Below are 13,206 nucleotides of genomic sequence, written 5' to 3'. Positions count from 1 at the left end.
TGTGTTAATATTAAGCCACCATTAACTCTTGCTAAAATACAATTCTCTTTCTTAAATTCAGTAGGTTACAAAGTGACTTACAGCCTACCTAGCTCTAACTGCAACACCATAAATTCGCCAATTAAGTCCAAAAGGTTTCATTATGCACAGAAAGATTTTTTCAGGAGCCAGCCTTTAAACACAGCAAAAGGAAGAAAAGCAAAACCCTTTAAGATTGTTTAGTACTTAGGGCCTGTTGTTTAGTACTTTTGTCCCTCATTTTCTGACAGAAAGTCACACCAGAAACTTTGTTTTATATTTTTATTGTATGCCAAAGTTCATTCAAGGTGAGTGTTTGCTTGTATACAAGTTACTCAAAAAATGTGTCTAGGCAGAAATTTGTTAGCAATCTGACTTATTTCAAAGCATAGGTTTGTTCAGTCAGGCCACAAAAATAATATTGTGTACAAGCAGTAACTAAGGAGCTGTAGAATCAAGGAGTTTCCAAGTATCAGAGATCTTGAGATCATCAGGAAAGAAAATCAAGGCAGTCACAATATAAAATAGCAGCTCCATGTAGCTTTTTCAAGTTTTAATTTTATTCAAGAGGTGACAGTTCAGTTTGCCTCATTCTTCGAAGCTTCATCAAAGTTTTCAACGAGATCTAGAAAAAGATTGTTGGAATTAAAAGTCTGACCCACTTCCCCTTTGCCAACATTTTGGTTTTGATTTTTTTTTCTTAAGTCCTACTTCACAGCAAGTTTTTACACCATAAAAACTTTCAGCTGGTAAAATACAGAGAAATAACGTTTCAAGCCTTCAAGGTTCATCCCCCTTGCCCAACCAAGGAAATTTTGAATGGTTCATTAAAAAGCACAATTCTAAAAGTATTTAGCTTCAGTGTAACAACTGGGCAGTGATCCTGACAAGGTAGCTTTTTAATGGAATATTAAATAATGACCTTAGTTGTAGCTATCACTTCAACACAGGACCAAAATGCTAGCTCAAACTTTGAAGCCTCTCATGGTAACCTTAAATTAGTGAAATAATCTTCCCATAGAAATTCTATGACAGCAAGTGACTAGACAACACTATTCCTATCCCTGGTCTGATATTACACTATGTGTAAGATTTCTCAACAAAATTCAGTTCCTTTTCCTCCACTACACATTTGTTCTTACCTGGAACTTCATCATCATCATCTTCACCAGTAGCAAGTGGTGCTTTTCCATCCACAGCTGCAAGAGCAAATAGTTCAAAAAGTCACCACAGGCATTTTGATTTATTGTTTAGCTTTGTGCTTTTGAAAACATTATCAAAGGTTCTGGGCTAAGCTGCAATGTTTTATCCAGTTCTGTAAATAAAAACCTTTATCTAATGTAAGAAGTTCACACTCCCTTTGTTACTGATAATGCTCAAACAGCCCAGTAGTGAAATTAGAAGATAAATGCTAAACATCATACCAATCAACATCCTGTATCTAGGTATACTGAGTGCCCTGCACGACAGTAATTTCCAGATACAAATGGAGATTCATTTTACCAGTTTTTCCTAAAAGTAGGTTAGTTTATGTACTACCATGTGGCTCTTTAATTTATGTATTTTAAGGAATAGAAAGGATCTTATGATCCTAGACACCCAAAGAAAGCTGAGGTGTAATTGTGAAGTTGCAGGCAGACACACAACTAAATACTTGAAAGGTATTACTGCTCCCTGGCAGAGCCAGAGGAATGTGGAAGTGGATGCACAATTTTACACTCCTTAGGTGGCTGAGGTGTCCTGGATCACTGTTTCTGACTCAGTAATCTCTTTAACCATTCCCACTGTGTTTAACAGAGGTAGTGAACCTTAACCACCTCCACTCCAGCAGACCAGTGAGCACCTGCCGAACTGGGGAGAAGTGTACAGATACCTCAGGTGTCTGGGTGCCTACAACTCTTTTTAGCTGTCTTGTCAAGTGGTCTCTTACTCTACTATCTCAACTTTATTCTAATTAATCCTTCTCAGTTTTTAAGAAAAGCATGAGGAAAAAGATGGGCTCTTATTAGACCTGTACATTAATTTCTAGAGAAGCAGAACTGATGAATAAACTTTTTTGAAAGAGCTTTGAAAGGGACAAGGACAACACTAACCTTAATCTGTTTTTTAAGCAGCAGGAAGTTGTTAAAGCTTGAGTGCATCTTAACATTAAAAATAACATTTGAAAATCAAATGGTGTTATTTTGTCCTAAATTACCTGCATTCTCTCTCATCCCCAAGACCTCTCCAAGTCTACTTTAGCACCTGCAATCACCACAGATGCTTCACTCATTGAAGTGAGGCTTCCAAATCAGCTGACAACGCTGAATACAAAATTTGGTGCAACTAGTCTGGCATCGACTCTTAGTGGAAATAAACAGCCATTTACTAGAACATAAAAAGCAATCACTTCAAACAAGCTTCCCTCTTTCTAAAACTCCACAATTTAGCTTAGAATATACCTTAGAGTTAGCTTCTCAGTGTTATCAGAAGACAGAAGTTTAGCAATGATTCTAAATCCTTCAAGTACTTTTTTTCTTTCAAGACCTATTACTATCCCAAGAAAGTCACACAGGTGACATTAGAAGAAAGGACTTGAGGATCATGATAAAGAATCCTTCACCCCACATCTTGAGGACTACCTCTAGCAATATTTTTTTAATTCTTAAGTTGACAGGAGGGTACCATCAAATTTAGGAATGTAAACAGAGGCTGCTTTGCTGCAAACAAAGCAGATGAAGAAAAAAAAAATCCATAAAGTTAGAACTGCGAAAAACTGGGCACAACTATTATCTTATTTTTTCCATGTTTAGGATGTTCCACATCTTTAAAGGCTTATGATATTTCAGAAAGTAGGAAAACTGTACACACACGACACAAGGGATGTTCCCATTGTCAACAAGTCCTTCACTCCAAATGCTCATCCTGTAGCAGCACCTTTTTCAAACACTACATAATTAAGTCTCTCCTCTACTTTTCCCACTTTTAGAAGGAATAAACGTTCATGTTTTTTTACTTTCTAAAGTATGGAATAGGAAGTTGATGTATCTAGATTAATGCTCTTATCAGCCCTGTTCTCTACACTGTTCTACACATACTGAAATTATAATGTATTTATAAATACCCTGTAACACCTTCCTAGTTATCAAAAAGCCCATGGAGAATTACCTTCACCACACCTATGAGGGAGAAAAGCAATTGCAAACTGTCCCCATTACTTACATTTCCATGCAAAGTGCCAAAAGAGATATACTCAAGCTCTTCTTTCTTTAAAATCTAACACTTACAGAGTAATTAATCCATCCAGCTTTAATAAACAAGATATTGTTCATAAAACATGGCAGCCACATCAAGAAGGAAACTACCATAAAATCAAGTCTGGCTACAGTTTTCCAGTGCTAACCCCACTGAAAGACAAGCCAACAGGTGACTTGGCTTTACTGAGTCACATTTGCCATTGGATTTGAGCTACAACTGAAAGAGTTTGATTTCTTTATAGCACTTTATAACATGCTTGCAGACCAGAAGAGCACACAGAATGTCACTGCTGCTGTAGAAATAAGCCTCATGTCAGCTGCCAGCATGAAACACATTCAAATTTCAACCTACATTGCTTGGGTAGGGCTTCTGCCAATCTCCTGAGGCTGGTGAGGCTGTCAGCTCCGAGCTGGTTTAGGATGCTGGGCAGCATTTCTGTCAGCTGCTTTGTCTCAGCATGGCCTGTGATGGTGAAGGTGTTGGCTGCCAGAGATGCCTGAACTTTGGGGTTATTGAAGTGAATGACTGTGCCTTGATTGGTAAACATGTTTACCTGCAAGAAAAAAATAAAATAAAAAATCCAGTATTTGAAGCAGTCTAACAGGATTTTTACATTTAACAGGAAATCAAAGTTTTTAAAGTTCCATGAAGACCTATTGATAATTTACAGACAAGTTCAGGACCTGTGTTACTTACCAGAAAATTGATTTTAATACATTTTCTACCTACATATGGATTTATTTTTTTTTTCTTTGAAGCAATTACCTCTTCAATTCCAGAAATATTGTTGACTCCCAGCTTCTTCAACGAAAACTGAAGTTTTTTATCATCTGCTGTAGCCGTCCTGTGAACAACCTTCTTCTTTCTGCGGGCAGTACCCTTTGCAAAAAAAAAAAAAAAAAAAAAACCAAAAATTACAAGGTAAAACTTAAATAGTTCTCACAAACTCCATCCTAAGGGCTGTGTAACTACTTTACAATATCTACAAATCAACTTAACAGGGTGCTCCAGTGTTTCAGGGCAGGCAGCCCTGCTGCCAACTGCACTGCAGCAGTTTTTCTCCTGCACCAGGGCAGGATTTGCACACGTGGGAGAACCATGAGGATTCAGGAGAAACCTCAATGCCATCAGAGAATATTTATTCCACAAATTTCATGGTTTACTGCAGCATCTTAAAAAAGGGAAGCTGCAAATTTACCCTTTTTAACCCAAGTTATCACAAAACATAAAACTGGAGAATGAACAGTTTTAAGCAATTTCCAAAAGTTAGTAGTTTTTCCTCAGATTATCTTTCTTAAATTACAGCCAAATTTTGGTAATAGTCAGAAGCCATAAAGCTGTGAACACACCATTAACAAATGAAAACCAGAGAAGTCAAAATACATTTTTATTCTAAATAGCCACCTTTCATCTGATGGACTTACATATTTGAAGAATGCCTACTTTTTCAAAATATTTCATAAATACATAAAAAAAAAAAAAAAAAAAAAAAAAAAAAAAAAAAACCAGTTTCTAGTGTTCTAGATCAACCCTGTCTAGAAACCAAACAAGCAAAGGTTAAGTTGTCCTACAGACCCAGAGCTCTAGATTTCTCCAGGGAAGTAAATGCCCCACATTAGAAAATACCTATTTCTATCAAAAAGCTGAAAATGTCACTCTCTAATTGCTTGCACAAGGGTTCAGGAAAATCTGACATACAATGTCAGTGAATAAGTGAAACTAAGCTACTTTCTGACATAATGTAACTACTAATCTAAGCCCTCCCACTCCAGCGGCTCGTCTACCACCTGCCAATAAGGAGAGGATGTGTTGATACCTCGCCCTATAAATACTTGCAATTCCTTTTCAGTTTACTGTCAGAAGTTTGAAAGTTGACTGGACACTAACAATTCTAACATAAATCTGTTACCAACAATGAGGAACATCAGTGGCAAATTCATGTCTTAAATTGGAAGACTATTGCTCAAACATTCAGCTTTTTGTCTAGAAAACCTGATATTCACACCCTGCTACAGTCAGGTTAGTACACACAGTGGTTTGGAAACTACTAAAAGTAACAGAAATGCTTCATTTTAGTGCCTTGTCTACCCAAGAATTGAGCTAGATAAGGTATAAGCCAAGTGCCTCTGGAGAAAAGAATTCTCAGTAAATTTCAGAACATGTCTTGAATTAAGAGATGTGGAGGAATATGTACCCGTCTCAACTTATATGGATGGCAACTATGCCAACAAGAATAATTTCCCATTAGGAAAAAAAAATAACATTAACATGGCAAGTTCAAGCATTCCAACTATTTCACAGGCCAATTTTAAAACTAGATGACCATTCTAATCTTTGTTTAATGTCTCTAAAAGCCTTATATTGACCAGCAAGCTGCAGGAACTGTAACCTGAACGCATGTTCTCACATGACAGACACTAAAAGCCTTTACAGTCAATAAACATGCACTGGCCAACATGGATACAATCAGCAATACAACACAGGAGTTCTCTAATGAACCATTAACATATACCAAGAATAGGCAAAAAAAAAAAATACCAGGGCAGTTAATTGCTACACAAATCCTGTTTTAAGGCTGGCTAAATCTCTAGCAACTGGCAAAAAAAAAAAAAAAAAAAAAAAAAAAAAGAAAACACTGGAATGAAAACTCTGGAAATTCTTGTCAGCAAGAGACAAGATTTCTGTTTATTATTATTACGTTGAATAATTTCCAATCTAGAACACTGCGCATACTCCCTCAAGTACAGAAGATTCTTCTGACAAATTCCTGAATTAAGACTGATGCTGTAATTAAAATGTTTACTGTCTATATGACTATATTAAACATACTTTTCTAAGATCATAAGTAAACACACAACACAAATAGATATAGTCCAATGTAACAAAATAGAAAGTTTATCTGATTATATTAGTCTGCAATTACAGAAATAGGACAAGTATAGAATTTCCAACTTTGTGCAAAAAGGCAAAAAACTGCCTTGAACACCCTGAGTATTTCTGATCAGTCAGTCACAAAACTCTCTATGATCTGTTATAAAAACCATACCCAGCCTCACCTGCTGTAGGGTGTACTCACTTCAAATCCCACACATTTTCCAAAACAGCCCATGCAATTATCATGGAATGGCTGGAAGAGGATGAGAACAGCCATCTAGTTCCAACCCTCCTGCCATGGGCAGGGACACCTCCTACTAGATCAGGCTACTCAGAGGCTCACCCAGCCTAGCCCTTAACACCCCCACAGATGTGGCATCCACAGCTTCTCTGGGCAACCTGCTCCAGCACCTGACCAGCCTCACAGTAAAAATTTTCTTCCTAGTATCCAATCTAAACCTACTTTCAAGTTTAACTCATTTCCCCGTGTCAGGCCACAAGGTGCTCTTGTAAATAATCTCGATGCAGCTTTCCTGTAGGCTCCCTTCAGGTACTAGGAGGCCACAATAAAGTTACCCCAATGCCTCCTCTTTTGCAGGCTGACCAGTTTCAATTATCTCTGCTGTGACAGAAGAGCTCCAGTCATCTGATCACCTTGCTGTCCCCTCTCTGGACTCACTCCAAAGTCTCCATGTCCTTCTCATGCTGGGGCTCCCAGAGCTGGTGCAGCCCTGCAGGTGGGTCTGAGCAGAGCAGAGCAGAGGGGCAGGATCCCCTCCCTGGCCCTGCTGCCCACACTGCTCTGGATGAGCCCAGGACACGTTTGGCTCTCTGGGCTGTCAGTGCCCATGGCTGGGGCATGTCCAGCCTCTCATTCCCCAGCAGCACCCGCAGGTCCTTCTGGGCAGGGCTGCTGTGATCTGTCCATGCCCAGCCTGTGCTGGTTGCCCCGACACAGCTGCAGTACCTTGCACTTGACCTTGCTGATGATCAGATTCCCATTTGCCCTAACACACAATATCAAATCTACTGTAACGTCACACACACAGAGAGAAAAACAGCTGGAAATTCAACTACTACATATTACATCTATACAAGCGACTTCAGAGGAGGAGCACGGCTTCCCTTGAAGCTGGGAGCACTCAGGGCCGCTCCCCACACCCACTTCCAGCACACATCGTGCCAAACGCGATATGCGGGCGGCAGGGACACCCACCTTTCCCCCGATGCGCACTTGGGCCTGCAGCTTGGCCAGCTTCTCCTGGTTCATGATGGTCTCCTTCATCTGCGGAAACAACGAGAGCAGGCGGCTGTGGGAACACAGGCAAGCGGGCACGGGGCAGCTCCACAGCCGCCCCCTCACCACAAACAAACCCCACACGCGTCCCCCGCGGCCGGCGGGCAGAGCCGCGCCCCGCCACAGGGCCGGGAACGGCCCAGCCGAGCTTCCCTTCAAGCCCAGCCCGTAACCGTCCCTTCCTCCAACCCCCAGCGCCCTCCCGGCCGCCCCCCGCGGTACCTCGGCGAGGGGAGGGCGCGGAGCGGGGCCGGAGGCGGCGGCGGGCGGGACGCGGAGCCGGGATCCGCACGCGGGCGCAGCGAGATGGCGGCCGGAAGGAAGGAAGGGAGGAAGGAGCCGGACCGCGCATGCGCCGCGCCGCGCCCGGCAGGCGGCGCCCCACCGCCCTCATGGCGGGCGGGGCCCGGCGGGTTGAGGGATCCCGGGATGGATCGGAATGGATCGGGTTGGGTTGGGAAAGAGCTGCGGCGTTATGTGACAGGAGACCACTGTGTCAACCAAACCGTGGCACCCACTGCTACGGCAGGTCTTTCCCTAGGCAGCTTCAGGGATAGTGGCTCTAACATTTCCCTGAGGAGACCATTGCAATATCTTGTCGCCCTTTCTGTGGAGAAATTCCTCTTGATGTCGCCTAAAGCAGTTTGAGACTCTGTGCCCTCATGCTGTTGGCTGCTTGCCGACCCTCCTCTTGCTGTATCTCTTTCCAGGTAGTTGTAGAGAGTGATAAAGTCACCCCTCAGTCTAAACAACTTTATTTCCCTCAGCCATTCCTCAGAGGACTCGTGCTCCAGGCCCTTCACCAGCTTTGTTGGCCACCTCTGGTCTTCTGCCAGTACCTCAATGTCCTCCTAGTGAGGGGTCACAGACTGGACACAGGATTTCAGGTTCAGCCTCACCAGTGCCCAGCACAGGGGACAATCCCTGCCCTGCTCCTGCTGCCCACACCATTGCTGCTACAGCCCAGGGTGCCATTGGCCTTCTTGGCCACCTGGGCACTGCTGGCTCCTGTTCAGTCACTGTCACCAGCACCCCCAGGGCCTTTTCCTGTGGGCAGCTTTCCAGCCCCTCTGCCCCAGCCTGTGGCACTCCTGGGCTTGTTGTGAGCCAAGGGCAGGACCCAGCACTCAACATGCCTCCCCTCACTGTGCCTCACGTTACCATGCCTGACTCACTTTGCTGCTCTTTTACCCACCGTGCTACCTGCAGCCCCATCAGAGGTGTGACATCCATGGTCTGGCATCACAAAAACACTGGGGTTGGAAGAGACCTCTAGAGATGACCCAGTCCAACATCCCTGCTAAGTCAGGGTCATCCAGAGCAGGTGCCACCCTCAACATATCCAGGTGGTTCCTGGTTGTCTGGTTCCAGAGAGAGACACTCCACAACCTTCCTGGGCAGCCCATTCCAGTGCTCGGCCGCCCTCAACATAAAAAAGTTATCCCTCACGTTGAGATGGAATTCCTTGTGTTTTAACTTTTGGCTATTCCTCTTCATCCTGTCACTGGGCACCACTGAAAAGAGTCTGGCACCATCCTTTTGACACCTGCCTTTGAGATATTTATGTGTATTGACAAGATCCCTTCTTAATCTTCTCTAGACTAAGCAGTCTCTTGTAAGAGATATGCCCCATCAATTGTATTTGTGTGGCTGGACCCTCTACAGTAGTTCCTTGTCTTTCCTGTAATGAGATGTCCACAACTGGACACAGCACTCCAGTGGCCTCGCTAATTATGTGTTTATTATTTTTCATGCTAGAAAACATGTAAGCATTGTGTTTCTTTCTCACTTGTGTAGAGCGGGCCATCTCTCAAAGCCCATGGCTGTGCTTCTCAATGTTTCTCCCAGCAACCTTCCTCCTTCCTCCCAGCTGGCCAGTGCAGAGCTCTGGAGTGGGGCCCCTTAAGTGAACAAACACCTCATGCCCCCAGCTGCCCCTGCCCAGCCAAACTACTGAGTTTTTTTCCATCACCACTGCCTGTGTGTCAGTCCTTATTCTTTTTATTTCTTCCACCTTGTGCATTTTTCACTGTGGCTTTTCCTCCTATGTTACTTTATTGTAATTTATAAGCTACCCACATGTGGCTGCTTGCTGCTGGCCACTGGATGGATACCCTTTGTGTGCCCTCACTGGATCCCTCAGAATTTTCCCCCTGTAGTGATGTTTTCCCTCACTGACGCCTTAATATGCCCTTTTAGTGTATTGCCAGTTTTTGTGTTTTCCAAATCCTATTCTGAGAGCCAAACACACACCTCCCTAACTAACACACACTAACTCACACCTTGCTACTGCCTTTGAGTATAGGCAAACCCTGTTCCTCAGTTTGTGTTTCTGAGGCAGAGATCTTTCCCAGCCTACAACTCCAGTCCCCTGGGAGTTTGCCGATGTGTTTGAGTTTCCTGTGTCTGATGAGGGGATTAATCTCACAGCAATGAGGAGCACAGAAGGCAGAGCGATCCTTGCAGGGCCTGTGTTGCACAGCAGAGGGCAGGAGCAGATTTATGGGGGAAGAAGCCTGGCGTTCCCATCGGTGCTACACGTGCTCACAGGGTGATGCAAGAGAGGAGAAGCATTGCTGCTCCATGGTGCCAATCACCACCACAGCTGAACCCGATGTGCCTGCTGGCACCGGTAGAAATACTACTGACTTTGCCATCTCACCCTGTGTTTTGATGCCTTTTATACTAGTTCTTCTCTGTAATATCCTCAGTTAACTATTCTCTTTGGTCTTGTTTCTGTAAAACTATGTTAATAATTAATTTATCCTTCTTTATTGATTAACATTGTCTCCCTTGTTAGTGATCCCCAGAGCCAAGGTTTTGCCAAGGCACTACTTTTTATATGTCTGTAAACTTTGTTTGCTCTTACGTTACCTTTTCACTACACCAGAGCTGAGTGTTAGTTTGTACAACGGGTTTTGATCCTGTTAAAAATTGAGGCTTTTGTAATTAGTGAAAATTAATGATAATCCCAAGATGACTCCATCTGCTGGTGATAGAAATTTTCAGGGAGATGATGATTCAAAAGGTGATGCTGAAGAGCAGCAGCCTCTGTGCCTCCCATCAGCTGAATCACAGGTGAAAATTAGAAGATTAAATGTAAAAGATGGTGGAGGACCTCCAAAAATTTGGTCCACCACTTCTGGAAAATTTAAACAATCAGTTTAGAGAGAAAAGATGATGGGGGAAGGCCTTATTATTTAATCTGAACTAGCAAACGCAGTATGTAATTCAGAAGTGAAGGGGAAAAACACAGATTTAGGAGAAGGGAGTGTTTAGGGATAGTGGCAAAGACAGCATTTCTTAGGAACTAAAAAGAAACCTTATAAATTTATTGCAGGATGAAACTGCCAGTGTACTTGCAGCAAAAGTGAAGAGACCTGAGGTGAAAAAAAACCTTAAACAAACCTGAGACACTGCAAGCTATTGTAAGTAAAAATTTGTCTGCTTTAGGTTTATCACAGTTTGCCATCAATACATATGAAATATCCTAGAATTGCTAGGCCAGATTATTATTACAAATAAGCAAAATATTTTATTAGACTCAAATACTGAAGTGAAAATGATTCACAGAAAGATTATTCCAAGATAGAAACTGTAGAATATAGCTGGCATTTTAGGATCAGCTGGTCTGGAGATATGATCTCATATGCCCTCTTGTGAGATTTTTGAAGACAAACTATGATGAAAACCACGTTGCTGAGTTGTATCAGGACTCAGCTAAAGTGATTCAAGAGTGGCAGTTCAAGGGACTCTAAGATTTGGTTACATTTCATGGATCAAACAGGAGACCTGCAAAAAACAAACTTTACATCTGAGAAAAAGTATTTTAGCATGGTTGTTTTCTTAAGTTGTTCTTTTGTAATTCCATAATGGAAACATAAATCTTAACCTGGATTTAGTTGCAGCTGATGAACTTCTGTTGAGAAATGAAGCAGCTCCAAGGGCTGTACCCCTAAGAGGGACCCTGAGCTCAGTAAGCAACTTTTCAGTTCTGAGAAAGGATCAAAGCCATGACCTCAAAAACATCAACAAATACACATTGCTAAAGGAAAGTTCATTAGCTACACAGAAACAGCATAGGTGTGGAGGAAGATCATTAAAATGGTTACTTGGAAAAATTGTTTCCTAAATGATATGGAAGTTTAAAGGCAGAAGAATGACATTTGTTCTCACAATGCCAGTGGAAAAGCTCTCCTAAAAGTCATGGCCAGTGCTGATAAGTAATAACAGGGCACCTTGAGGAGAGGTGTTATTATTATATTGAGGGAACTAATCACAGGTCATAAACGTAAGTGATCAGGCTATAGTGAAGTAATACTTGCCCTGATTATCAGAGACAACAAGGAAAAAAACACATGTTTTCAGGTAGCGAAGGACATCTGATAATCAAAATTTCATTTGGAGACATTTGTTCAGAAGAATGCTGTATTTAACTGCAGGACATAAGGGGAAAAGCACTAAGTAGTTTTGAAAATGCCCATGTGTGTTAGCAATTTAATGGAGGAAAATAGCAGCATTATGGAGTAGAGAACCAAAAGTGTTGAGAGAGAGATGAATGGATATCTAGACATAAGACTCACTGAAGAATTAGTGATTTTTAAGGGATATAAAAAAATATAAACATTGATTGGGGCCAAGAAACACTGAACTTAAGTCTGGTACTGTTTTCATCTTGTGTTACTGTGTTGTGTCATGTGCTGCAGAGTTAATCTGACTTTAGTGTCAAGGAAGAGAGGCTGCTGCCCAGCAAAGAGTGTCCTTTTCTCACTATGCCTTTAAACTCAGCAACCCAAAATACCTGGGCTTCCAGCCATATCACAAACCTTTCATGACCTCTGGGATGCCTCTCTCTGTAACATCTTGCCGAGTCCTACTGGAGAGTAGTTGGAGAAGTGCTACATCAAGAATCCCCTGCCTTCACTGTACATGGTTCTGTAAGGGCATCCGTGGATGGCAGGGAGAAGGAACTCTGCAGACCTGAGATATTCTAGAAACATGTGGTTTTATTGCAAGAGTCATGGGTAAAAAGGGCTTTGCCTTCAGCCACCAGCCTCGGCTGAAGGGATGCCCCAAAGAGAGAGGGGGAGAGAGAGAGTAAGAAGTAAGAGAGGTGGGCCAGGTAAGAGAGGTAAGGTAGGTGAGGTAAGGTAAGAGTGGTAAGAGAGCAAGGACCTTATTACAATACATTGTATCTCCTTTTGTGTTGAATATTCTAATGTACAGTGACCAAGCGGTGGGAGATACAAAACCTACAAACTTTGATACAGCCTATGAGAACTACTATATTACCATGTCATCCTATATTCTAAACTCTAAAGACTGCTTTTCTTATCTACCTTTTCCCTGATACCTAGGCAAGGTGGAGAGGGGCTGCACCTTTGGGTCCCTTAGTGTCCCTTTGTTTGTTATCACTTAACCCATCTTCTAGCTAATCACTATCTTCCTGCCTCCCATGCCTACATCTCAAAGCTGGCTTTCATTTCTATTTCATTTACAGGTTTTATATTTTTAGTATTTCTTGCCAGGCAATCATATTTGTATGCCTTTCCTGCCTCATCTTTCCCAACAGGTTCAAACAGGCTTTGCAGGACATCTTGGAGTTCATGTTAATAAAACTGCTAAAAGCTCTCCAAGAAAGGCTTGCCTGTTAATCTTAGTCAATAACAAATATCTTGCTAGAAAAAAAGTAAGAGGTAGAAGTCACTATATTCCTTACTGGCTATGTGTGAAAAAGGTGATACCTTAAATTTATGCACAGATGTTGGAGAGTTAGACAA

At 42.3% G+C, this 13,206-nt stretch overlaps 1 protein-coding gene across 1 annotated transcript; it reads right to left on the bottom strand.

Annotated features, from left to right (window-relative positions):
• Positions 1 to 286: 286 nt before the first annotated feature.
• On the bottom strand, positions 287 to 7,735 carry BTF3 (basic transcription factor 3). The gene is made up of 6 exons (XM_083884307.1): positions 7,649 to 7,735; positions 7,346 to 7,414; positions 4,021 to 4,134; positions 3,607 to 3,808; positions 1,161 to 1,217; positions 287 to 643 (listed from the first exon to the last, which is right to left on the bottom strand). Exons 2-6 carry the CDS (start codon positions 7,412 to 7,414, stop codon positions 597 to 599), a joined length of 489 nt encoding a protein of 162 aa, XP_083740433.1. The 5' UTR covers positions 7,649 to 7,735; the 3' UTR covers positions 287 to 596.
• Between the last annotated feature and the right edge of the window lie 5,471 nt (positions 7,736 to 13,206).

This window comes from Zosterops lateralis, assembly GCF_965231275.1.
Source record: "Zosterops lateralis genome assembly, chromosome: Z".
In the NCBI taxonomy this organism is placed as follows: domain Eukaryota; kingdom Metazoa; phylum Chordata; class Aves; order Passeriformes; family Zosteropidae; genus Zosterops; species Zosterops lateralis.
The sequence above is the reverse complement of the archived record's forward strand: the minus strand, read 5'-3'. Positions and strand labels throughout refer to the sequence as shown.

Bases quoted from the DNA above. Each gene is read 5' to 3' on its own strand.
- BTF3 (XM_083884307.1), bottom strand. From the start codon at position 7,414: ATGAAGGAGACCATCATGAACCAGGAGAAGCTGGCCAAGCTGCAGGCC. The intron at 4,135-7,345 runs GTGGGTGTCCCT...TTTTTTGCAAAG, and splicing joins AAGTGCGCATCGGGGGAAAG to GGTACTGCCCGCAGAAAGAA. The intron at 1,218-3,606 runs GTAGGTTGAAAT...TTGCTCTTGCAG, and splicing joins AGAAGCCCTACCCAAGCAAT to CTGTGGATGGAAAAGCACCA.